A 25,565-nucleotide genomic window follows, 5' to 3' on the forward strand; every position below is an offset into this window, starting at 1 on the left:
GTGCACAAGAGTCTGAGAAAACATCTCCCTTCAACCTGTTATGTTAATGTGCCATAGAACACACTCCGGGACAAGTCGGCCTAAAACTAGAACCGCATAAATGTTTCAACCCCCCAGTTTTTCAGACTTTTATCTGACATGGGATTCTTTTACCAAATGAAACCAGAACACTAACCTATGAAATAGATGCTTGATAGGACTGACATCACTGGTGAATGCCTGAAGCACCTAGAAAGGCCTAAGATTCTGAAGGGCACAGTCCGAAACTTTATTCAATGCACAATAAACACAGGCCCTTCCAGTGGGTGTTGTTGCTAGAAGGTGGCTTTGGGCCTTAAGCTATGACCCGCATCCCAAGACCAGTGCTTCCTGCCTCATTCCCTCAAACAAATGAATACAGGCTGTGTGGACGTAGGAGGGTAGGTCTGTTTGCAGAGATCTCATCACCGACGGGCTTTGGACTCAGAAGGTGATTGTGTCTCTCAGCAGTGCTGACCTTGTGCTTTCATCTCCTGAGGGCTACGTGACATGCCTCACGGTTTGCCTCTCACCTGAAGAAGGTCTGAGCCATTTCCTTACTTGCATTTTTCTTCCTTGCGATGCAGAAACGTCATACTTGAATTACCGTGACCCCCGAAAGAAATATAGTTGGAGGGATATGTCACCTTTCCCTTCTTGTTACGGATTGACCGGCTCTCTGTTCCCAGCGGAACGCCCATGGCAGGTGTGGGGGAAGAGCAGATGCTTGGTGCCATTTTTGCATGTGGCACTTGCGTCTACTGACTTACAAAATTTGTTCTACCCCCTGCAGCTGTGAATGAAAAAGCTGTAAGACTAAATGAAACTCTAGGAACTCAAGACAAGGCCTTTGAGAGAAATTTGCAAGCGCTTCAGAAAGAGATTGACCAGATGATGACAGAACTGAGGAGGAGAAATCTAGATAAGCAGAAGGAAGTTGCTGAAGATGAGCTGGTGTAAGTCGGTGCTTTATTATTTTTTTCATCTAATAAAATGAGCTTTCCAAATGGCTGTTTGTAGTTTTCTAAAATTTTTATCACCCTTATGAATAGAAGATACTTTGTTGCATATTTTTCACTTGGTTATGATTTATCCTGCTCTAAAGTGGATTAAAAGCATATTTTTGCCTATATTTAAGTAATCAGATAAATTATCTTTTCGGTACTGTCCCTTCCATAATGGGGCTAATGGACTTGCTTTATTAATTGCCTGTGTTAGGGACCTCTAAACCATCAATAGCTTTTTGTTGTTGTTGTTTTAATAAAAATATCTCTGGATGAATAAAGCTATGAATTCAGCAGTCCACTCTGCGCATTTTGTCATTTTAGGAGATGCTGAATAGAAGGTCATCAAATAATAAATGCCTCACTCATACTTTGAAATTAGGGCTGAAAATTTGAGGCTGGGAAGAGCAATTGTGATTTTACTAATGCAAATGACCTCTGTGACTAGACACTCAATTGAAAAAAAAAGATGCTTATATTTATATTTATAGTCAGTTAACTTCAAAGTGATGGTGCTATTAATACTTAAATAATATATGCTAAACCAACAATATCAGCACCACCTGAGAACTTGTTAAACATACAAATTGCTAAAACCCACCCCAGACCTCCTGACTCAAGAGATGTGGGGTTGGGGCCCAGCGATTTGTTTTTATGAGCAGTCTGGGGGATCATGATGCCTGTTAGTTTGAAAACTACCATTTTCCAAGTGTTTTGTCTTTCTTAAAGGCTTAGAATACTATTACTGTAGGAAAACCCTAAATTAAACCCAGGAAACTCCCAGATCACTCAGCTGAAAGAAGAAAGAAAAATATATCAGTATCATGATATTATATTAGCACGCCAGTAACATAGTGCTTTTCACGATTTCTAACCAAATATAGCAATGTTTATACCTTATATTCAGAGTAACAGAGAAAACGTATCACTATGGTGAATCGGGGGGCTTTTCTTTTTTGGTATGTGAAGTGAATCGTAAAATTTATTTCATCTGTCAGGTTATGAGAACAACATGACTCTTTCCAAATTGAAAATGCTATATTACTAACGCATTATAAATGGGCGTATTTTTTGTGCTTCAATATATTAATTATAAGTGGCCTTGCCAGTTTTCGGGTATCCGTTTTCATCCCGATTTAGTACATAGTCTGCTTTAAATATTGTCTTATTTTCCCGCTCTTGTAATGCTAGCATCTCTTTGTAACACATTTTAATACCAATAAACCATGAGGCAGTGACAAGGACTTATTACTATCACTTGCAGAGGCGCAGAAGGCCTTCTGAAGAAGGTGAAGAAGCTATTTGGAGAGTCCCGAGGAAAGAACGAGGAAATGGAGAAGAATCTCCAAGCGACGCTGGCCGACTACAAAGACAAAGTTGATGATGCTTGGGACCTGTTGAGAGAAGCCATGGACAAAATCAGAGAGGCTAATCGCTTGTCTGCAGTAAACCAGAAAAACATGACCGCTTTAGAAGTGAGTCGTAGAGATTCTCGTCTGAATCTCTAGGGACAGGGTGGTGGGTTGGGGGTTGAACATGGCTGCATGAGTCGAGTTGATGTGTGTCCAAATCAAGAACAACTCTGAAAGGAGCCTTCTAAAACGTAGAACAGGGTGTTTGGTCCTTAAAAAAAAAAAAATCAATGACCATTGCCATAGAATCAGATAAAATTTAGATTACACAATATCGAAGATTCTAAGGGGACACAATGGGAGTCAAGGGACCTTGATCTTAATGACAACTGTGTCACCTTTTAGAAAGACATCTTGAGCAAGTCAACAGACGTCTCTGAGCCTTAATCTTCAAACTACAGAATGAGTGCAGTTTTATGCCAAGCACCTCTGTGCCACCTCTGAGTCCTGACCTCCTGCGACCCTGTAACCCATCACCGTTGTTTAGGCATGTAGCTGCCACAGGTCACGAGAGGGCCGAGCATTTCCTAATGGAATCTGGCACCTTGAGAGTCCAGGGCTTGAGGAGATTTGGGTTCTCTTTTCCTCTGCAGTGTGTTCTGTGCAAATGGTATTTTAAAGAGACTGTCGTGAACGGATCAAGTCTCAGTCATTTTTCCCTCTTTCTCCTCACAGACAAGAGATAATTCTCTCCTACAGAAATGATGGGCAGCCTTTGCCTTTTGCAGACAGCTGACGAGCCAGCACTAGCATGGATTCTTCTTTCCCTTCCCTCCTCCCCCATCCCTCCCTTTTTCTTCTTTCTTTCCTTCGTTTCTTTCCTTAATACTTAATGGGACAAACTGAGTGCTTGCCCCAAGAGTAAATTCAGCACATAGGACGGTATTACCTGTATTTGGTATTTAAACAACAGCAGCAGTTTCTCCCCAGAAACACACCTCCCTTTGCTGTTTGCAGAGTATTTGACTCCAACAGGTCTGAAGAGGGAAGCGGCCCTCTGTCGCTTCTGCTGTATGATGTCACCTTTGGCTGTAGATGAACAGCCTCTGGCCTGTATTGTGCCTCCGGAAATGTGTGTGGAATGGCAGCTGAAGACAACAAATCTGGATTTCTTTTCCTCTGTTCATTTTTTTCCATTTTCCTTAGATTAAAAAATAACAGGAGGGGTTAAATTTTTTAAAGATTTTATTTATTCATTTGTGATAGAGCAAGAGAGAGAGAGCACAAGCTTGGGGGGGCAGGTGGGCAGAGGGAGAGTGAGAAGACTACCTGCTGAGCAGGGGCCCCCGACGTGGACTCGATCCCAGCACCCCGGGGTCATGACCAGAGCCAAAGGCAGACGCTCCAACACGGAGCCACCGGGCACCCCAAGGAATTAATTTCTTTAAGTATTTTTCTTCTGGTCCCCCTCTTGAGATGTATCTGCCACAGATCCAGGATAATCAGAGGCAACAACATGAAGAAAGACTCAGAATGTCCCCGAATTGTAATCTGGGGACCCCACCCCGAGGCTCCGTCTTCTCCAGCTTGCACCCTGAGAGCTATCAGGTTGGCTACGGCAGGGTTGGCTTTGGGAAGCAGAGATGATCACGTTTGCTTCGCAGAGCACCTGGGGCTCGGCTGGGCTCCACCGCTGGCTCCCCGCATTTGTCCTTGTCGCTGTGATGGGAGGTTGAGGAGCCCCCTTTTCTCTCAACTGAGGGATCTCATCTTAACCAGTTTGGCATCTACGCACGTGCTGGCAGGATTGCAGCAAGTGCCACCCGTCACCTCCCCAGCGCCCACATATGATTCAACTTCTGGGCGACACTCATGGTGTGCCTTCCCTGGGGGGCGCCTCTCTGTTTTATGGCAACAGTTTAAGAAATTAAAATCACCTGCGTGGAAGGACAGCATAATAAGCATTCGGGAAGTATTTAAGGAAGAGTTCTAGGGGCGCAGGAAGTGGCCCTTTCGTGGCTCCTTCCTTCCAGTGATGTCTAAATCCAGGAGCCATCCTCTGGGCAGCCCGGACAGGCCTGGAGCTCATGTGGTCACATTGCCATTCTACACGGTCCCTTCAGCATTTTTGCTTTATGTGTCACGCTAACTACAGGCTTGTTCAACGCTCACTGCAAGAAATCGATGCACCGAGGCAACTAACAGGAGCAAGGCACAGCTCACCTGGTGGCCAGGGCTTCCTACGCTGATCCCAGGATCCTGCTACACCCACCAACCCAGCCAAAGGCTGGTTCCCTGAGCTCCTCCCCGGAGTGTCAAGCTGCCGATCCCAGCTGCAGCCCAGGGGCCACATTCTAAAGCTCCCCCGAGGGTGCCCCCATGTGCATACTGGTTGGAGAGCCAGGGCTACAGCTCATTATTCAATCAGATGGATCCGATGGATTTTATTTATTTATTTATTTATTTATTTATTTATTTAATCCGATGGATTTTAAATAGGTGACTGCACTGGCCTGTGCTCACAAGGAAGGTGCTACCCTGAAGACCGAGTCAAGTGTCACTGGTTTATTTTAGGGAGACAAAGATATATTTTTGATTAAAAACACTTACCGAGCCCCTACTAAGTTCAAGAAATGTGCACAAACACAAAAAATTGATTGTCTCAGACCCTGGTCCTCATGGTGCGGTCCTTGGAACAGCAACGCAAGCACCAACTAGGAACTTGTTTTTAAAAAAAAAATGCAAACTCTTGAGCCCTGCCCCAAACCTATCAACTCAGAAACTGGAAGTGGAGCCCAGTAACGTGTATTTTAAAAATCCCTCCGGTGATTCAGATGTGGCCTTCAGTTTGAGAACCACTGGCATAAAGAAGAAAACAGCGTCTCTGATGACTTCAAGTGACTTGTACTTAGTGGGAGGGACACAGAACTAAGTCACTCTGTGTCCTAGGGTAATCATCATGGAGCTCCAAAGGAGAGGCATCCAAATCACCCCCGGGTTGAGGAGGGCTTCCCAGCGGACATGAGAAGTGTGCTGAGTCCTGCGTGATGAGAACCAGTCACTCAAAGTAGAAAAGAAAGAATATCCCAGAAATAGGGAAAACCACATGCAGAGACACGGAGGTGGAAAAAAAGCCAATGCCAGGCATTTGAGGGGAAATGCAGCGGTTTGATAGGATTGGAGTGCAGAGCTCCTAGGAAGGGAAGGCGAGGGATTGTGGGGGGAGAAGACAGGCGTGGTGCATCCTGGTGCATCCTGAGATCCAGGTGAGGACTTTGGGCCTTATCCCGAAAACCACCCTTAACAGTTGAAATAGTGGAGTCATGAATCACAGTCACATTGTGGGCGGTCTGTGAGCGGCTCTCAGGAGCTCGAGGACTCATTCTGTGTTAGGACGGAGCACAGGGGCCCGGGAGGGGAGGGGACAGCGGGGTGTGTTCAATGTGACAGCCCCGGGCAGTGGGCCACCCACGTGTCTGGGCCCCACAGGAACGATTCCTGGCCTCGCAGGCCTCAGTTGAGGCAGTTTGACCTGTCGCGGGTGAGTGTGGGCTGGGAGCGTCAGCTAGAGACCCCAAAAGGACAGCCTGATAGCAGGGATGAGGGGAGTGACAGTCGCGAGAGCCCAGGCACAGGGCTCGGGAGGGCGAGGTGATCTTCCAGGACGTCAGGGCAGCCAGGCTCCCTCCGGCCGCTGAGCAGATGTGCGCCTGGGATGCTGGCCCCAGAGCATCACCGAGGCCCCGAGCACAGCCCTGGGCGAGGGCTCCAGGTGGCCGCCAGCGCTGGGGGAGCAGAGGAACACCGGGCGGAGCCACTGCCCCACCCTGTCACCTGGCCACCAGTCGGTGGGGGTCAGTGGGGTCGTTGTGGCTGCCCCGTCTCCTGGCCATTGGTCGGTGAGGGTCAGTGGGGTCAGTGTGGCCACCGCGTCACCCGGGCCGTCAATCGGTGGGGATCAGTGGGGTCGGTGTGGCCACCCTGTCATCTGGGCCATCAGTCGGTGGGGATCAATGGGGTCGGTGAGGCTGCCCAGTCTCCCAGCTGTTGGTCGGTGGGGATCAGTGGGGTCGGTGCGGCTGCCCTGTGGCCTGCGCCATCAGTCGGTGGGAAATCAGTGGGGTCAGTGTGACCGCAAATCATTTGTTCAGCTTGCTGGTCTTTTAAAAGGTGATAAACACCGGAGCGTGCCAGTTAGTGTAGAGTTAAATGAGGAAAGCCCATGCCGCTCCCTGGCTCAGGTGGACGTGGAAAGCCATGTGAGAGCAGCTTTATCATCCCTAAGGAACCATCAATGACAGAGGTGTAAAGTGGACCCGGTTCAACCACAAGTGATTGGAAGAATGAGTGAGACATTTAAGGGGGAAAAATGTTAGGCAAAGGTACCCTTCAAATATCAAAATAACGATACCTTCTCTCCTGGATTCTCCCCCCCTCGGCGAGGACTGAGCTCCATGGGTTCGGAAGCGAGCTGTCAGCACCAAGGAAAAATTAGAACCTGCTTCGTTTTTAATGGAACCGTCCATTAAGTTTTTTCTTCTATGTGTTCGTTTCTCTTTTTTTTTTGAAAAGCACTTCCCCTAAGTTCCCTTAAAAATCTCACATTTTCCAATTTTTCCAGAACTCCAGTAAACAAAGTCTGCTCAGGTGTGTGCTCCCGAAATTCCCCGTTGGCCTTCTGTCTTGGGATGTCAGTCTAGGTCCCGTGTGATTCAGGGCGCCAGCACGTTGCAGCCACCCATCTCCAGCACTCACACCCGAGTTTAAACACGGGTGTCCGTCTTGCTTCAGAAATAGTTCTCGACTCCTCCGCTAACAGCACATAACTTTTCTTCTCCTGGGTGACTTTCTCACACTGCGAGGAAGAAAGTCCCCATAGAGGCATTTAAATACAGTGACCCTGGACGGACTGGCCACGTAGTCTAGCCCCTCTCATCCAGCACGACACGCGCTGGCTTTGCACAGCCTGTGTTCTCAGCTCAAGGAGGTCAGGAAGGAAGGAAACTGGGCTGGACGGGGTTTCCTCCCAAGGGCATCTTGACCTTTTGTTCCTCCTGTACCACAGAGAAAGAAGGAGGCTATTGAGCGCGGCAAACAACAAGCGGAGAACACTCTGAAAGAAGGCAACGACCTACTGGACGAAGCCAACCGTCTTGCAGGGGCAATCAACTCAGTCATAGAGGTGAGTATTTCATGAAAGCTGACGTTAAAAGCAAATAATAATGGCATAGGCTGTCGTAAGTGGGAAACACTGAAAAATCTCGGTGACATAAGCAAATATTAGTTGTATGTTTTTTCTCGTGGGTGTCACATCGCTTCTGCATGACTCCGTTGTGACCGTGCCACGCTCTTGGCACCAGTTAGAACCTCGCTGTTCTCCCAATAGACGCGAGCTCCTGCGGGAGAGTACACACAACACCCTATACACCTGCATTTCCTCCTCAGTGATGAAGGGCATTTCTTGTTCCCAGGATAGCTCTTAAAACCTGCCTCAATATTTATATGACATTAGTTAAAAGAGAAATGTAAACCTGTAAGCAGACTTCCAACGTAGTGTGTGAGGCAGTCGACCCTGTGATCTACAGCAAGAGGAGCACATGTAGCCTGAAAGATCCCGATGACTAGCATTTATACATTCATACCTACGAAGAAGCATTTTCTGAGAAAAAGCGAGTTAGGTTCCTCCCGGTGTAAATTTGCCCCATATATTTCCTAATCTTTGTCATTAAATAACAGCTTTTATTCTGTATTCTCTTTTTGCTCTATTAGTAAAGTTGAGGTTTCATAAAAAGGGTAAGTGTGTGTAATTATATCTCCTAGAGAGATTAGTGACTGAGAGAAGGTGTGGATTCGCTTACTTAAAATGCCCTCTCGTCTCTCTGTATCAGTACGTTGAAGACATTCAAACTAAATTGCCGCCTATGTCTGAGGAGCTTAAAGATAAAATTGATGACCTCTCCCAGGAAATAAAGGACAGGAAGCTTGCTGAGAAGGTGTCCCAGGCTGAGAGCCACGCGGCTCAGTTGAATGACTCATCTGCTGTCCTTGATGGGTATGTCATTTGTTGTTGGAAACGTCTATGTATCTTGACACTTGTCCAAGAGTTGTGACGAGCGGAAATGGTAGAAAATCTCTTTCAGATCTTGATTTCACTAATTATGAACATACGAGCTACATGGCCTTTCTGTGGAAGAGCCTAATTAGGAGGGTCTGGGCAAAGCTCCACTGAAGCGGCATCAAAAGTCTGAGTTAAAAGTGGATTCGAATACGGCTTGGTAGGGAGTGAACATAGCCTTAGGCTATACTAAGAAAAAAATATTTTCTGTTCTTTATTAGTGAGCACAGCAGTTGCCTTATTAGCATTTTAAATAATAATATATAAACACACAGTCTGCTTCAAATTCTACTTTTATGTTTTTAATGAAATCGAAACTCTTTATTGTTAGAAGAGTGGCTTTTGAAAATATGGCCCCCATATATAGCCTTCAAGTCTTTTTTTTTTTTTTTTTTTCTATTTCAAACTCCAGGGAGACACTACATTGTTCCCTGTGAAATAACAGCTCACTATAGCTGGGACTCTTACATGGGTCAGAGGAAAGAGGGAGGGGTGGCAAGGTGTGTTTGACCTAGAAATAGCCTTCTAAGTATAACTGGTAAGTTTCCCCTACAATTTTGGGATCATCCTAGTAAATATCGGTCCTATAAGCCCCAAGAATAATTGCCTCAAGTCTGTTATTTAATATATAACATGTGTGAGTTCTATTTTAGGGCTTGATATCATTGATACAAAGGAAAAATATTAATGCTTGAAGACCCTGGGCACAATTCATGCATGATTCATGTTATAGTAAACTTTTGCCCACTTAGCCTGTAAACTAGAAGTCCATAGATGCAGGCTCCAGGTCCTTCATTAGTGAGTATCGGTCACGTAACCTGGAACAAGCTATTTAACCTTCTGGGATTCACTTGTCTTCGTCTGGGCAGTACATCTCCCCTAAAGAGACTTTGTGAAATTCATTCCAGGAATATGGTGCAAGTGTTCTGAGACATATGGCGTGCTTTACAAATGACATAAAGGATCATCTCGCTGCTCACAGTTGCACGGTGTCTGTGGCTGCAGAAATTTTTGAAAGATACTATGGGTATTTAAAAATATGTTGGTAGTATTTCATAGCTGAATTACTTAGGAATATGAATTTAAATTGAAAACTACAATATAATACAATAAGTAGGTACCTCATTATGACTTGGAATCATAATGATCTTGGCTGTGATCATTTGGAAGCCATATTTGTTATAAGTAGAATGTTCTTCATTTGAGTACCAACTGTTCTGATGTTCTTTTTGGGGGTGATTCCAACAGAATCCTTGATGAGGCTAAAAACATCTCATTCAATGCCACCGCAGCCTTCAATGCTTACAGCCATATCAAGGACTCTATTGATGAAGCTGAGAAAATTGCTCAAGAAGCCAAGGGTCTTGCTCATGAAGCTACAAAACTGGTAAGACCAAATAGTGTTATGTACTAAGAATGCAGGTCAGTCTTTTGGAACAAATACCTAAAGGAAATTTCTCAAGTTTAAATGAGCTCAGGAAAATCCCAGTAAACCAGAATATTTATTTTGAATTACTTTCAAAGGCTCCTTTTAAATCGTGTCCAAAATAAACTTTCAATGTGCTATAATCATAATAGAACTCCTTTCTCAATCTCTCACTACTTTCTACTGCTGATAAGGGTCTTGAAATTATTGCAGATGCCAAGCAGTTTATGCCACCAACTCACAGAAGAAAAACAGTTAAACATAGGGCTCTGGACAGGGAAGTCTGTCGCTATTATTCCAAATATCATCAATGGGAAAGTGCCCCGAAAATTAACACCACTGCTTAAATGCGCTCACAAATTGGTTATATGTGAAGTTTGCCTAGAAAGTGTACATTTCATAAGACACATGAAATCATATGCTTCTCAACTATTTATACTATTTTTATCAATTAAAACCTTTACCTTCAAAGCAATCTTTGGCTGCTGTTATTGTTCAAAATACACTTGGAAATAATATTTCAGAATTTGAGGGCTCCAAGTATAGCACATTATCTGAGTATCTTCAATACTGACAAATCTTCATTCTTTACATGTAGGGCAACACTTTGTAAATAAGTTATGCAATGCACATTCATAATACTATTTTAGGCTAAAAAAAAAACATTTCATAAGAAACATAGGAGGAGTTAAAATGTTTGAACTCCTGTGGTCTTCGCATCAGAATTTCAGGAGGAAAAAACTTTGATTGGACCTTAGACTGTGAATGAAATACACACACAAAATTAGTGTTAGAGAAACAGATCGATACTTGTTTTGCTTTGGTATCGGGCACAGAGGTGTTTTTGGATCCCAAGGATAATAAAGATATTTACCACATTCTTAGAAGGTTTATTTATTTCATGGTCGTATTGAAAACATCATATTCCATCAGCAGTTACTACTGTTTTAGTCCTTCTGGACTAAGCTCTAATACCATATGTTCTGTTTATTTCATACTCAAAATTGTGATACAAGTATTGCAGAAACTCCTCTATGCCTAGTCATTTTTTTCAAAATGAACCTGTTTTTCAAATCTAAATTATCTATCTTCTCATAAATCTTCTATTTTAAAGACCCAAATTTCCAAATTCACTATTTTCATCTAACCAGTGCTTTATTGTAGGACCATTTTTAACATCTAGCCCTGTGCCTGGCAAATAATAGACATTCATGAGGGAGTGAATGAATGTCATTCTAACTAATATCTTTCAAGTGCATCTATAATCATTTGTACCAATCAAAATCTTACTATTGCCATTGCTTCATCTTTATAGACTTCTAATAATTTTTATTACAGAGCTGTTTAATTCACCCAAATTTAATACTATGACTTTATATGTAGAAGGCTGTCATTTTTATGCAGACACAAAATGTTCTCGTTTCTCAGCACTGATGCTTACATGTGACAATCCAGCCAGCCTCTAACATAGAGCTGGAATGAGTCGTAATGCATTGCTACATGTCCTCTTGTTCTCATCATTCCTTCTCTCTTTCCATATCCTACATAAAAATAATTAAATGTCTGAAAAAGGACAAAATAAATGCTAAAGTGTATCACTTATTTATCAAGTGGCTATCCACAAACTCAAAGAAGATTGATTTGTCCCAGAAAAAAATTTTTATGAACAGAAAAAAATAGAGTTTCAATTTTAAGGTCATGATAATATAGTTCTATTTTACTAGAAAATAAATATATTTGCTGACCGTTAAGTCAAGCAATTACATAGATAGGGCTAGCTTTCTGTAAATGTATAAGACCTGGTATTATTGCTGGATAAATGGAGAAGAGTGAGATTATTATTTATGTATGGAGGAATTCAAGGACAAAAATACAGAAGAGTCCTTTACTTATTTGAGTCTCACCCAAAAGAGAAGGAAAAGTGTTTTCAGTGAATCAGAAAGAAAGGACAAAGAAACAAAGCAGGAATTCACATAAGGAGAAAAAAGACCTGTTAGACAAGCAATGAAACAACCAATTACTACTGTCAAGAAAACGGACGTGAGATAATGTGAAATATAAAAAGCACTGAAAATACCATAAGGACAGAAACGAATGGTAGAAATGACCTCAAAGCATAACTGACAGCATTTTTACCAACTTCACTTTTTAAAAATCTACTTAAGTCTACCTATTTGTAAACACAAACACAATCAAGAAGGAAGTCAAGGAAAATGTGAGTAAGAGAAAGTTGATCATTCAACTAAATAATAAGCCAGTGGAGGTTGTATACAATTAACAATTATAGGGGAGCATTCCTATGTAGAGAGTAATAGCTATGTGTCCTGCATACATCATTCATTTAAATACCGAAATGAAATATTTTGAAAATGTAGACATTATGAAGAAACAAACACTATTTTTCTGTTAGTGTCAGGATGGGAAGATACTATAAAGCATTTGTTTTCCTGGCACACAATCTCCAATAACATCTCATTTAGTACCTCTCATTGGTTCGTGTGAGGAAAGGAGAAGGGAAATGTGTCACTCTTTAGAAAAGAGAATATGAAGATCCGGTTATTTTGTTCTAATCTTAATTGCTTTGGTGCTATACAAAATCCTGCGATGCTAGAACAACAGAAAATTAAACCTTTTTCAAACATTTCCAGATGATAGGTGACCTTAGAACCTATGTTATCAGCTAGATCCAGTTTTAGAAGTACGTGGACAAATAGCTTTCATAGCCGCTGGGCGCTTGGAATGACCACCAGCGGCCCTGGGACAGGAGGCCCTCTGCCCTTTCCACTGGAAATGTCTCAGATGCTGTGCACTTGAATCTAGTACCTTCCAATAGCAAACAGCAACAACAACAATGAAAAGAAGGGCTACGTAGAATGAGTTCCATAGTTCTGGTTCCTTAAGATCATGAGGAAGCATCACACGGCAGTTATCACAGAGTCTCACCTATTCTGCAGCGTCATCTTCCTTCCTTTCCTCTCTCTCTCTCCCTCTCTCGAAGTCAATGGAATGTGCTATCTCACATATACTTCCATGTAGGAAATTTAGGCAGTCATCACTTCCGGTTGGTATCTTGCATTTAAAAGCAAAAACAAAACAAAAACAAATCATTCTTTCACTTCCCCCTGGCAAAGGGAGGTTTCCTCTCTTTGGGGTCCCCTCTTATTCATCCTTGAGCTATTGTCTCCAACTCTCTCTCTCTCTCTCCACCCCCTCCTCTCACTTTTCTCCTCTCCACCTCTCTCTCTCTCTCCTCTTTTTTCTCTTCTCTGTCTCTCTTCTCTCTGTCTCTGTCTCTCTCTTCTCTCTGTCTCTGTCTCTGTCTCTCTCTCTCTCTCACACACACACACACACACACACCAACGATATCCATTCATACTGTCTAGCCCAGGCTCCCCTTTCTCAATTAGTGTCAGTCTTCAGTCTGATCTTCACTGGAATGAGCATTAGAAATAGAAAAATGTGTGCTGGTCTTCGACTCCAGTACACTGTGTTCTTTCTCTTTATTCTCAAAATTCAAGTTCTGTTACTTGCTACAATTACCCATCATTTGAGGGAGCCATCATTCTAAAAATCTTTAGCGTGGTCTTTTCCAGCCATTTCTAGAAAAAGTAATATAAAATACAGAAGAAAATGAAAGCAATTTGTAAGTAATGTATTTTTTTTTCATAGAAACCAGAATAGGGATATTGTAAAGAACAGTGCTGTATAAGCAAGATGTAGGCTTTAGATAAACTATAGCGATGAGGGGAAAGTCTAAAAATAAATATATTTTATAGGAGGAAATATGCCTAAAAATAAGTTTAAAGCCTTGATTCTAATAAATACATGAACCGCTGTTGTAAGGGATCTTCTAGTGTTTATTCCTTAACAGGAGAGTAGAAATCCATAGAAACCTCAAAAGGAGTTTTCTCTTGCTTTAGGATCAAGAGTCTAAGGAACAAACTAGAGTTTTGTAAATTTACTCCTATGTGGCAGATGAGTGGGGAGAAAAACTCTGATAGGAAGCAAGGACAACTGAAAGGAAAGCCAGAGATTTCTGACAACATACAGCCTGAGTTAATTCAGATCCATCTTGATGTTAGAAATTCATAGAAATGTTAAATAAATTATAACTCCCCCAATTTAATCCATACTTCACTTTAGAAAGAAGAAACAAAAGGAGATCTAAAAATACAGAGGGCGGTTAAAACAGAATGGCACACTCTAGAGCTGGAACTTTGGTGGCTCAGTGAATTTGGCACATAATTATGCATCATAATGTCTAGGGGCTGGGATTATAAAGACAAGGCAGGGAGAGAAGACATCACAGACATCACCTTGAACCTACAAGAGGAGGAGTCTCAGATTGAAGGCATGCAAAAACATGAGACTCTGGAGCAATTGTCCATTAACGAACACTCATGCCTTCCAGCTCAGGGACATTCCTAGAAGCCTTGTTTCTTTTCATGCCCCCAGTTGTGAAAAATGTGTCTCATAAGATGCTAAAATCACAAGCCTATGGACTGAGGTCCAAATTTATACCTTTCATATGATACAAGGCTTTACAAGCTGAGAAATTAATGGCAGGTGTACTAGGCTTAGCTACTGAAACCTCTCGAGCATGTTGGAAGATACACTATCTTATAGAATATCTGCTCAGATATACTGTAAATAACCAAGTAGGAATGAGGATAAGCAGGCAAGGTGTCTGACATGATTCTGAGAGTATTGAAAAATCTGAAAGGGAATATAAAATTGTTTAGTTGTTAAAATGTTAAAAGAATGAATAGAAAAGAGTGATGGAAAAGGAACTAAAGACTATGAAAATTTGTAAAAGAAGCAAATATAATTTCTAAAACTGAAAAATAGTGTATGAGGGTTCCCTTTTCTCCGCATCCTCTCCAACATTTGTTGTTTCCAGCCTTGTTAATTTTCCCCATTCTCACTGGTGTGAGGTGGTATCTCACTGTGGTTTTGATTTGTATTTCCCTGATGGCAAGTGATGCAGAGCATTTTCTCATGTGCATGTTGGCCATGTCTATGTCTTCCTCTGTGAGATTTCTGTTCATGTCTTTTGCCCATTTCATGATTGGATTGTTTGTTTCTTTGGTGTTGAGTTTAATAAGTTCTTTATTGATCTTGGAAACTAGCCCTTTATCTGATATGTCATTTGCAAATATCTTCTCCCATTCTGTAGGTTGTCTTTGAGTTTTGTTGACTGTATCCTTTGCTGTGCAAAAGCTTCTTATCTTGATGAAGTCCCAATAGTTCATTTTTGCTTTTGTTTCTTTTGCCTTCGTGGATGTATCTTGCAAGAAGTTACTATGGCCGAGTTCAAAAAGGGTGTTGCCTGTGTTCTTCTCTAGGATTTTGATGGAATCTTGTCTCACATTTAGATATTTCATCCATTTTGAGTTTATCTTTGTGTATGGTGCAAGAGAGTGGTCTAGTTTCATTCTTCTGCATGTGAATGTCCAATTTTCCCAGCACCATTTATTGAAGAGACTGTCTTTCTTCCAATGGATAGTCTTTCCTCCTTTATCGAATATTAGTTGCCCATAAAGTTCAGGGTCCACTTCTGGATTCTCTATTCTGTTCCACTGATCTATGTGTCTGTTTTTGTGCCAGTACCACACTGTCTTGATGACCACAGCTTTGTAGTACAACCTGACATCTGGCATTGTGATGCCCCCAGATATGGTTTTCTTTTTTAAAATTCCCCTGGCTATTCGGGGTCTTTTCTGATTCCACACAAATCTTAAAATAATTTGTTCTAACTCTCTGAAGAAAGTCCATGGTATTTTGATAGGGATTGCATTAAACGTGTATATTGCCCTGGGTAACATTGACATTTTCACAATATTAATTCTGCCAATCCATGAGCATGGAATATTTTTCCATCTCTTTGTGTCTTCCTCAATTTCTTTCAGAAGTGTTCTATAGTTTTGAGGGTATAGATCCTTTACCTCTTTGGTTAGGTTTATTCCTAGGTATCTTATGCTTTTGGGTGAATGTGAACTGGTGCAGCCACTCTGGAAAACTGTGTGGAGGTTCCACAAACAGTTAAAAATATACCTGCCCTACGACCGAGCAATTGCACTGTTGGGGATTTATCCCAAAGATACAAATGCAATGAAACGCCGGGACACCTGCACCCCGATGTTTATAGCAGCAATGGCCACGATAGCTAAACTGTGGAAGGAGCCTCGGTGTCCAACGAAAGATGAATGGATAAAGAAGATGTGGTTTATGTATACAATGGAATATTACTCAGCTATTAGAAATGACAAATACCCACTATTTGCTTCAACGTGGATGGAACTGGAGGGGGTATTATGCTGAGTGAAGTAAGCCAGTCGGAGAAGGACAAACATTATATGTTCTCATTCATTTGGGGAATATAAATAATAGTGAAAGGGAATATAAGGGAAGGTAGAAGAAATGTGTGGGAAATATCAGAAAGGGAGACGGAACGTAAAGACTGCTAACTCTGGGAAATGAACTAGGGGTGGTAGAAGGGGAGGAGGGCGGGGGGTGGGAGTGAATGGGTGACGGGCACTGGGGGTTATTCTGTATGTTAGTAAATTGAACACCAATAAAAAATAAATTAAAAAAAAGGAAAAAAAAAAGAAAATAGCTAAAATTAAAAAGAAAAAAAAATAAAACTGAAAAATATAGTAACTAAAATTAAAAATTGAATGGGAGGGCCAAACAGTATAGTAGTAACAGATGAAAAGAGAATTAGTTAGAAAGAAAGAGTTGAAGACATTGTCCAGAATGTAACAAACACAGGCAAGGAATATAAATATAAAATATAAAAGGAGTTTAGGAGGCAAGGAATGCAGATGGTAAAAATGTGAGTCCATGACGAGCTCCAGAAACTGAAAGAGTGAAAATGAGGAGCAGTAATGGTCAAAGAGATACTGAAAATTTTCAAGTACTGGTGAAAGATACAATTTCTCAAATTAAGGAAAACCATCATGATAAATAAAAACAAGTCCACACCTGGAAGGATCACTGTTAAACTGACAGAAGCCAAAGTGAAAAAGAAAACTAAATCTTAAAATAATCCAGAGAGAGAGAGACGCCTGGGTGGCTCAGCAGTTGAGCGCCTGCCTTCGGCTCAGGGCGTGACACTGGGGTCCCGGGATCAAGTCCCACGTCGGGCTCCCTGCAAGGAGCCTGCTTCTCCCTCTGCCTGTGTCTCTGCCTCAATCTCTCTCTCTCTGTGTCTCTCATGAATAAATAAATAAATCTTAAGAAAAAATCTAGAGAGAAAATGCAGATTATCTACAAAGGTATTTGCCAGTTAACATCCTTCCCATTGAAGTCACAATAGAAGTAGAAAGACCATGTACTAATATCCTCATGGTATATTATTTAATTATATAATATTCCTGCCAACTCAGGGTTCCATGTCCTGTTATGCCTCATGCAGAGGTGAGGACAAAATAATGGCATCTTCAGAGAAGAACCTAGGGTCTACCAATCACAGACTCTCACTGAGCTACCATAAAATGCACTTCTAAAAGAAAGTCAACAGAATCCAGAAACTGGGGATTAAAGACACAATGTGAACAGAAAAATAGTAAATGTATACAATCTAAGCATTGTGAAAATCCTAGTGAAAATAATTACTAAATGTATAGAATTGTTTTAAAAAGTAGAACAAAAAGAATAAGAGAACAGCCACATGAAAATGTGCAGATAGTCAGAGGTAGAAATTTTTAAAGTCCTTAAAATTCTGGGAAAAGAGTAAAAAACTGTTTAGATTTAAACTTTGTTAAGTATATATATTAAACATTGAGGATTAAACTTAACATTGAGGATAAATAAATATATATTAAACATTATAGAAGAATAAAAATAGCAACGTGAGCCAGCATGCTCCAGCAGAGAAATAACTGATAGGATGGATCGATGGATGGATGGGTACAGAGATTTTCTGAAATTTGGTTTAAAGAATTGATTCACACCCCTGTGGGCCTGTCAAGTCTGAATTGAGCAGGACAAGCCAGCAGGATGGAGAACCAGGCAAGAGTTGATACAGCCTCAAGTCCAGAGACAGTCTGGAGGCGGAATTCTTTCTTTTTGGGAGGAGCTCAGTGTTTTCTGTTAAGGTCATCAACTGCTTAGCTGAGGTTCCCAAACCTCGTGGAGAGTTCTACGACTTACTCAATGTCTGCTGATTTAAACGGGAATTACATCGAAGAGACACGTTCCCAGCAAGTTATAGACTCTGACTAAAACCTGGCTACCAAAAAATATATATATATATAAATAAATAAATAAATAAATAAATAAATAAATAAATAAATAAATTAAAACCTGGCTACCATAGCCTAGCCAGACTGACACATAAATTTAACCATAACAAACAGCTATACTTTCCAAATAAGTGAAGAGAAGAAAAATGTGGAGAGTGGAATTTTTGATCAATTTTTTGAAAGGCAAAAAATAGAAAAATGGAAGCAAAAAAGTATATGGTAAATATAAAACCCAAAATGTGATAGAATCAAAATACAGAGTATTTTTGATTTTAGGTAGCAGAGTAATCATTACTAGCTACCTCAAGAAATAACCCCTAAAAAATCAGTTGCTTACCACAGTCCAAATTTATGTCTCATGTCGCACCCCATGTGTGTCAGACAACCCTACTCCACCTTGTAGCTGCGCCACACCGTGTAGTCTCCGAGGTTGTCCTGGCAAGGCAAGAGAAAGACGGGAGAGACATGCCCACCCTTCCCTGCCTTGGCCCGGGCCCCGTCTGGTCTATTGGTCAGGAATCATCACATACCTCCATCTAACTGTAGGAGAGGCTGGGAAAAACACGCACGTAGAATTTTTGATGAGCAGTAACAGTCTGAGTTTCAAGTTGTTTTCACCATAAATGCAAACAGATTAAAATCACTAGTTAAATGACAATAATATTTACATTGGTTTGAAAATGTTTAACAAATGCAGCCATCAGTGCAGGGTGTACACAAAATACCACTAACTGTAAGAGCACAGGACTGAGAAAGAAGGGATACCAAAGGTTCACCAGCATAACGCTAACCAGAAGAAAGCTGGTGTACCAACATTAATAATCAAAGTAGGCTTTATATTTTTTAAAAAAGAGAGATATGAGAGATAAAGAAAAGCATCACAATATGACAAAAGGATCAGGTTAGCAGGAAGACTACAAAATCTTGAACCCACAAAGTCGTAACAACTACAAAGCCTAAGAATGAATAAAGGCAAATGTCAGAATGAGGAAGTCAACTTATCTGTGATAATAATAAAGGGAGACTTTATCATTTCTCTCAAAAGTTGACAGGTCAAGCAGAGAGATGTAAGGATGCAGATTTGAAAAGTACAATAAACAAGCTTGGTTTCATGGTCTTTAGAACTCTGTATCAATAGTTAATTCTATATGCCCCATTAGATAAAGCACTTGTGAAACTTAAAAAAAGAGAGAGAGAATGAGAGAGATTAACCATGAACTAGATCAAAAAGCAAATATAAGTAAATCCCAGGGCTCCAATACCATCTACATTGTATGCTCTGATCACAGTGCAATAAAATTTAAAAACTATGCAAACAGTGTCCCCCCAAAATGTTTGAAATTAAAAAAAAATCACACTTCGAAGAAATTCATAGGTCAAAGGAGAATATAATTCGAAATTACAACCACAAAATTTTGAATAACAAAATGGAAAAAAAACCTTGTACATATCATATAAAGTGGCACCAAAATGGCAAGTAAAATTTGAAGTGCAGTTATTAGGAAAAACTGGGAACTGAACCTAATTATCTAAAGTTTCTGCTCCAGAAGTTAAAAATAATGTTTAAAGGAAGGAATACAAATAAAAGCAGAAATTAATGACCTAGAAAAAATATTAGGAAGCTGATTCTTACAATAAACAGGCAAAATAAGACTAAGTAAGCAGAGCTGACACATATGGATGGGATTAGGGATGAAAGGGAACTATCGAGATAATGTAGGTTTTATAAATATGGATCTATGTGAGTACATGAGCAACTTTCATCAAATAAATTTGAGTGCTTGGTGAAGTGGACAATAAATCTGAATTTACTCATAAAGAAAAATAAACCTGAGTAGAAGTCTAGTCAGTAAATGAGTGGAGTCGGTAGTGAATAGTCTACACATTGCAAAATAATAACATCTACCAGAATTTCAAGGCCTTGATATCCAAAACATCTTAAAGAGGAGAAAAAGAAATATTCCCTGGCTTATTTTATGAATCTGGTATAACCTTGATCCCGGAGCGCTGTATAAGACAGGATCAAAAAAGTCCTGGAGACCCAGGATCGAGTCCCATGTCAGGCTCCCTGCATGGAGCCTGCTTCTCCCTCTGCCTGTGTCTCTGTCTCTCATGAATAAATAAATAAAATCTTTAAAAAAAGACAGGATCAAGAAAGAAAAACTATAGGTCAGTCATAAATAGAGATCTAAAACTTTAAATAAAATATTATCAAAGTAAATCCAAATATGTTTTTTTTCTTAAAGATCTAGACAAATGTAGTAAAAAGTCAAATACGGATGATGGGGACACAGGTATCTATATTAATTTCTGTTCTTATTGCTATACTTAAATTATTTCCTAGTTAAGTGTTTTAACTAAAATGAAAGTAAGAGGAAATTGAGAATCTGTTCTGCAGGAAGCTCTGCCCTGAAAAAATATAAAGAAAGTGGTTCTGAAAGGCTCCTGGAAATGAAAGAGCAACCCTCATCCTTCACAACAAGAGGCCCTACATTTATTTATTTATTTATTTATTTATTATTTATTTATTTATTTATTCATTTATTTAAAGATTCATGATGCACTCATATTTCATTTCCTTTTCAATTGAAAAGAGATGTGGGAAATTTCTTTTTTTTTTTTTTTTTTTTTTGAGATGTGGGAAATTTCTAGCGACAATCCCCTGACCTAGCTTGTCTCACCTGGAAACTCACACCCCCTGGGCCACTCATCACCAAACCTTCCAACGATCTCTTGTCCTTCTCTGTCTTGATAACCCCACTATCATGCTCTCCTGCGATCGACGACTGCAGGGTGTCATCTGTTTCATTACTGCGGTGACGCATGACACGGAGTTCCCTTAATCATATCCTGTCACTCTCCCTTTCGCCCATTTCCCCATGTAGGTGGGTTACCATGCTTCGATCCTTCACTGTTGTCTTTTTTAAACGTGAGTGCGTGAGCTTGGAGCTTCATCTCCTGTCCAGTCAGTGATGCACTCCCCACTGGGTGAGATGCAGACTTTTGTGTCCTCATCCTGCCTGTGTTTCCCTTTCTCGCCTTCCTCCTCCCAATTTCTACCCCTTAACTTCCACAATGTCATCTCCATAACATTTGTATCCGGCTAGGGCCGCGTGACTGGGAGCTCTTCCTTCGAAGCCCCCCTCGGTTGTTCCCAGAGGGGCAGGTGCGGGGCACTCGGGGTCGGTGGCCAGTGCTCCGGGCTGCAGGGAACGGGAAAGAGCGCTCTGCTCCATAAAAGGACTTGCAGGGCATTTTCTGTTTCTGTTCTCCTGATTCATCCTCTATCTCACCTGTTGCTCCTGAGGCCTAGCCTCCTGCAGACAGTGTGTGCCTCCTTCCTGGCCCTACTGAGCAAGGTGAGGGTACAGGGGCTGCAGCGGATTGAGGGGGCGTACAGCCCTAAAGACCCATGTTGATGTGGTGACAGAAGGTGTCTGTCCTGCCGAAGTGAAGATGCCTCTGCTGAAGTCAGACCCTTTTCCTTACACCACCATACTTTTAATTCCCACCATCTCCCCTGCACACTTACCCCACTTTATCTAGTCTCTTGATACTGTTTCCTGAAAACAGTGTGTTTTCCTCAAACATTGGATTTAAAAAAAAAATCTCTTTTTTAAAATTTTATTTAAATTCAAGGTAGTTCACATAGAGTGTAGTCTTAGTTTCAGGGGTAGAATTTAGCGAAAATTCAGATTTTAAGTAATCCATATTTCTGAGGCGTCTTTTGCTTTCTTCCTATATTTTACTTCCTCATGGGAAGGGCACATTTGAGGGTCTCCACTACCCCGTGTGGTGGCTGGATGAGTCAAAAAGCATCCCCACAGAGTGAGATGCACCAGGGCACACAGCGTGGTGAGCAGTTGGCTGGCCAGTTGCGATGGCCCTTGGCACAAACCCTTGGGTCAGATGCGGGCTGTACCGCGCCAGGACCCCCAGGCTTTGGCAGATGCCCACTTTCTTGCAGGCTCTCTGTGGGGCACAATGGGCTCCCGTGCTATTTCACTGCTTGGGGACTGTGATGTTTTGTGTTCTTCCTACTTGCTTTTTCCAGAAAACGATGTCTCCAGAATTAAAAAATGTAAGCTTATAATAGACCCCTCGTGGGCAGAAACCTAGATCACCACAACTGACCCTCTGAGTATTTCACTTTTTCACTATTTCTCACACAGTATTCCATGATTTCCATATAGCTAACACCTGATACACGGTAGCTGCTCACTAAATGTAAATTACCACCTCCTGTCCCCAAACGCTGATGGCAGGAATCTAGAATGACCAGGGTGCATCAGAATTCCAGAATTGACGAGATATTTATATTGTCACAAGATATAGGAAAGTTGAAGAGAGAAGACAATTTCTTTTTTTTTTTTTTGAGAAGACAATTTCAAAGGAAGAATATAATCACTTCCCCTATTTAGAGACAATGTCTAAATACCTGTTTGAATATAGATGTCATGTGGGAATTTTTTTAATTGGTCAGAATCAGGGTCTAGTGTTGCGCTGGAATTTCTAAATCAAGCTGGGAAAAGAAGGCAGCAGGATAGAATTTGGGAATTAGAAGATCTACCTTCAAACTGAGTGAATTGTGTGATCTCTTCTGACCTCTCACTTCACTTGATTCTTATGGTAAATATAGTTCCTAGAGCCCAAATATTTTTATCTGATTTAGCATTCAATCTACAACTATGTAAGATCATTTCTTAGTCTTCATTGGCCTGGTTACAGTACTTACCAGAGGTGCTCAGGAGCTACTTATCGGTAAGTACAAGGTATTAAGCATGTTCACGTTTAAATTTTTCTCTTTTAAAAAAAATAAAATAAAAATATAAATAAAAATAAAATTTTCTCTTTAAAATCTTTTAAATTTTGGATGATATGTTTAATGTACTAAATGTGTAAATAGAATTACAAAACACAACACACAGGGTAATCAGAGATCATTAGAATTCTAACCTGTCCACAAACCCATAATAATCGCGTGTTTTCATTTGTCATACTAATAAAAATAATACATTCTTTTACCCAGATAATTTATTCTTTTCCTTTATTATAAGTTTTCCTTTCTTCCCTATTATTATTTGTTCCTTTAATAATATTATTCCTAATAATTTCTTCTTATTTATTAGTTTTCAAGTCCTTATAATAGCAAGATTCTTTGACATCATTGCTATTGGTGTATAAATCATAAGGGTAAACAAGGTGAATCTTGCAGTAGTATGATTAAACATTAAGGCATTTCTAATGAGTGTTTATTTAGAAATATGGCATATCTTCTCTTCAGTCTGTCTTATTTAGTATTTGCTCTGTGTAATTGGATGAACCAAAATACATAAAGAATACTTGCAAGTCATTGTTCAGTTTTTATTTCCTACAAAAAGGACTGTGCAAATATTAGCAGAGTACATATTGCATTCAAAAGGCTCAATAAAATATGCTGTTGGTCAAGTTGTACACTTTAAATCACATATGCCTCGTATTTTATTCTGTCAACCACTGCTTAAAAGTCATCCAAACGGCAGTTGTGACTTCTCATTAATATCTACCATCATTAGAATTTAAATTTTACACCCGTATAGTATTAATGGGAAAATGACATAAAGCCATAATTGATATTGCCAGTTGAATCTGCCAATAAGATTGGTGAGCATTTTTTCTCCATCAGCAGTTCAGCAACTTATCTAACAACTGAGCAATTCACACAATAGCAAATAGAAAAAGTCAGGGACCAAAAAAAAAAAAAGTGAGACTCTTAAGTCACCTAGAAAAAATATTGACTCTATATGTAAAAATAGTATTCACCAAGCCACCCTGGTTTTAGTGATTTTCTCTGTGTATGATATGTTCACTGGAGTCAATAATACTTAAAAATCTATTGGAAACAAAGAAGCAACCTTCCATTTTATGATCCAGCATTAACATTTTTAAAGATTCAGGGCATAAGTTTGTGTCATCACTCAGCAACATAGCAACTTTTTGGGGTGATGCTATAATGCAGCATAGGTAAGACCCAATTTCATTAAAGGCAGCTGTGCTCTCAGACTCACTATTTAGGAATTCTACCAAGTGCAGGCATCAGTAGGTGACACCCATGCCGCGTTGGACTTGGGACGTTAACTGGAAAAAATATATATATATCATGGCCTCTGGGAGTGTTCTCCAGCTCCATGAATAAATCCAGGATTTCTCATAGTACCTGCCCATTCTAGCCCCCGTCCGATTGTTCAGTTCCTGCCTCATTGCAGTGAGCTAGAGGCACCCATAGGTGCTGGAACAGGGGCTGCCATGCTGTAATTAGTGAAAATCTATTCTCATTTAGTTATATATTTTTAAATCCCTTCTTGATTGTCCTTCTCAGTGTTCTCAACAAGCTGAAAGTTCACAGTCACAAATTCTAAACTTGCAATTTTGAGGATTCCTATCTTATCCACTCACTAGCTTCCAGTCTTCCACGAGACTCCTCTAAGACCTCTCCCATTTTAGAGCATAGTGTTCAGGGCCCGGATCTATAGCCTTTCAACAGATTTCCAGCCAAGGCCATCTCCCTGGGTTGTTTGTTCCTCACTTTTTATTTATGCTTTCATTTTCATATTCTGTAGTATTTTTAAAAATACAGTCATATTAAAACACCTTTAAAACCAATGTATAATGATTTCCTTATTTCAAAATTGCATGTGATCTCTTTTAAATGTTACAAAAGCAGTTCATATCTGTTACAGAAAAGTAGAAAACACAGACAAGCAAAGGGAGACAATATGCAATTTTCATAAGCCCACTGAACACAAATGATCACTTTTATAATGTTGTTGATCTGCACATACCTTTTCCTATGGAAACAGTTTTTTTGCAAATGGGTAATTTTTACATAACTGCTTTGTAGCTTGATATATTATCATTATCTAATTAACATCACATGCACATTTTTTCAATGTTCTCAAAAATTGCATCTTTTACAATGTATATAGGATTAGATTCCACCATTTCTTCTGAGAATTTATTTTACTCTAGTAAGAAATTTCTCCCTGATTTTTAACAACAGTCTAACAAACCTGAATATAAATTTCTTCTGATTAACACTTCATACAAACACATTGCAGCTAATCACCCGCCTTTACATATATCCCTGCACATTCTGAACCACTTCTTTATTTTAAAAAATTTTTAAACTTAAAATCATTTAAGTTACATAATATCTTTGCGTATTATCCCCTTTGGAGATATGCAAGACTTCTAAAATAAATTATTTCATAAAGAGGGACCAATGGAATAAGTCATAAACCATGCTGATGAATTTTCAATCACTTCTCTAACAAATAAAAACAAAAGCAAAAAGAAATCTCTTCCATCTATCCTTAGAGCCAACTCTTTCAATGAATTCAGAAATTCTATCTCTAATAAAGTAAT

At 40.3% G+C, this 25,565-nt stretch overlaps 1 protein-coding gene and 1 long non-coding RNA gene across 2 annotated transcripts in view; one reads left to right on the forward strand and one right to left on the reverse strand.

Moving 5' to 3' along the window:
• Positions 1–25,565, forward strand: part of LAMA2 (laminin subunit alpha 2) — a 597,066-nt gene that overhangs the window by 466,478 nt on the left and 105,023 nt on the right. The window contains 5 exon segments of the mRNA XM_077902686.1: positions 812–974; positions 2,287–2,497; positions 7,440–7,556; positions 8,263–8,426; positions 9,738–9,876. Of these exon segments, the coding sequence (XP_077758812.1) occupies positions 812–974; positions 2,287–2,497; positions 7,440–7,556; positions 8,263–8,426; positions 9,738–9,876 (794 nt within the window).
• LOC144316954 (uncharacterized) lies at positions 3,636–18,773 on the reverse strand. Its single transcript, XR_013382779.1, has 4 exons — positions 18,692–18,773; positions 18,499–18,596; positions 12,859–12,984; positions 3,636–7,428 (listed from the first exon to the last, which is right to left on the reverse strand). It is a non-coding gene; the product is annotated as an uncharacterized LOC144316954 (long non-coding RNA).

Source organism: Canis aureus, chromosome 1 (genome assembly GCF_053574225.1).
Source record: "Canis aureus isolate CA01 chromosome 1, VMU_Caureus_v.1.0, whole genome shotgun sequence".
NCBI classification, from domain to species: Eukaryota; Metazoa; Chordata; class Mammalia; order Carnivora; family Canidae; genus Canis; species Canis aureus.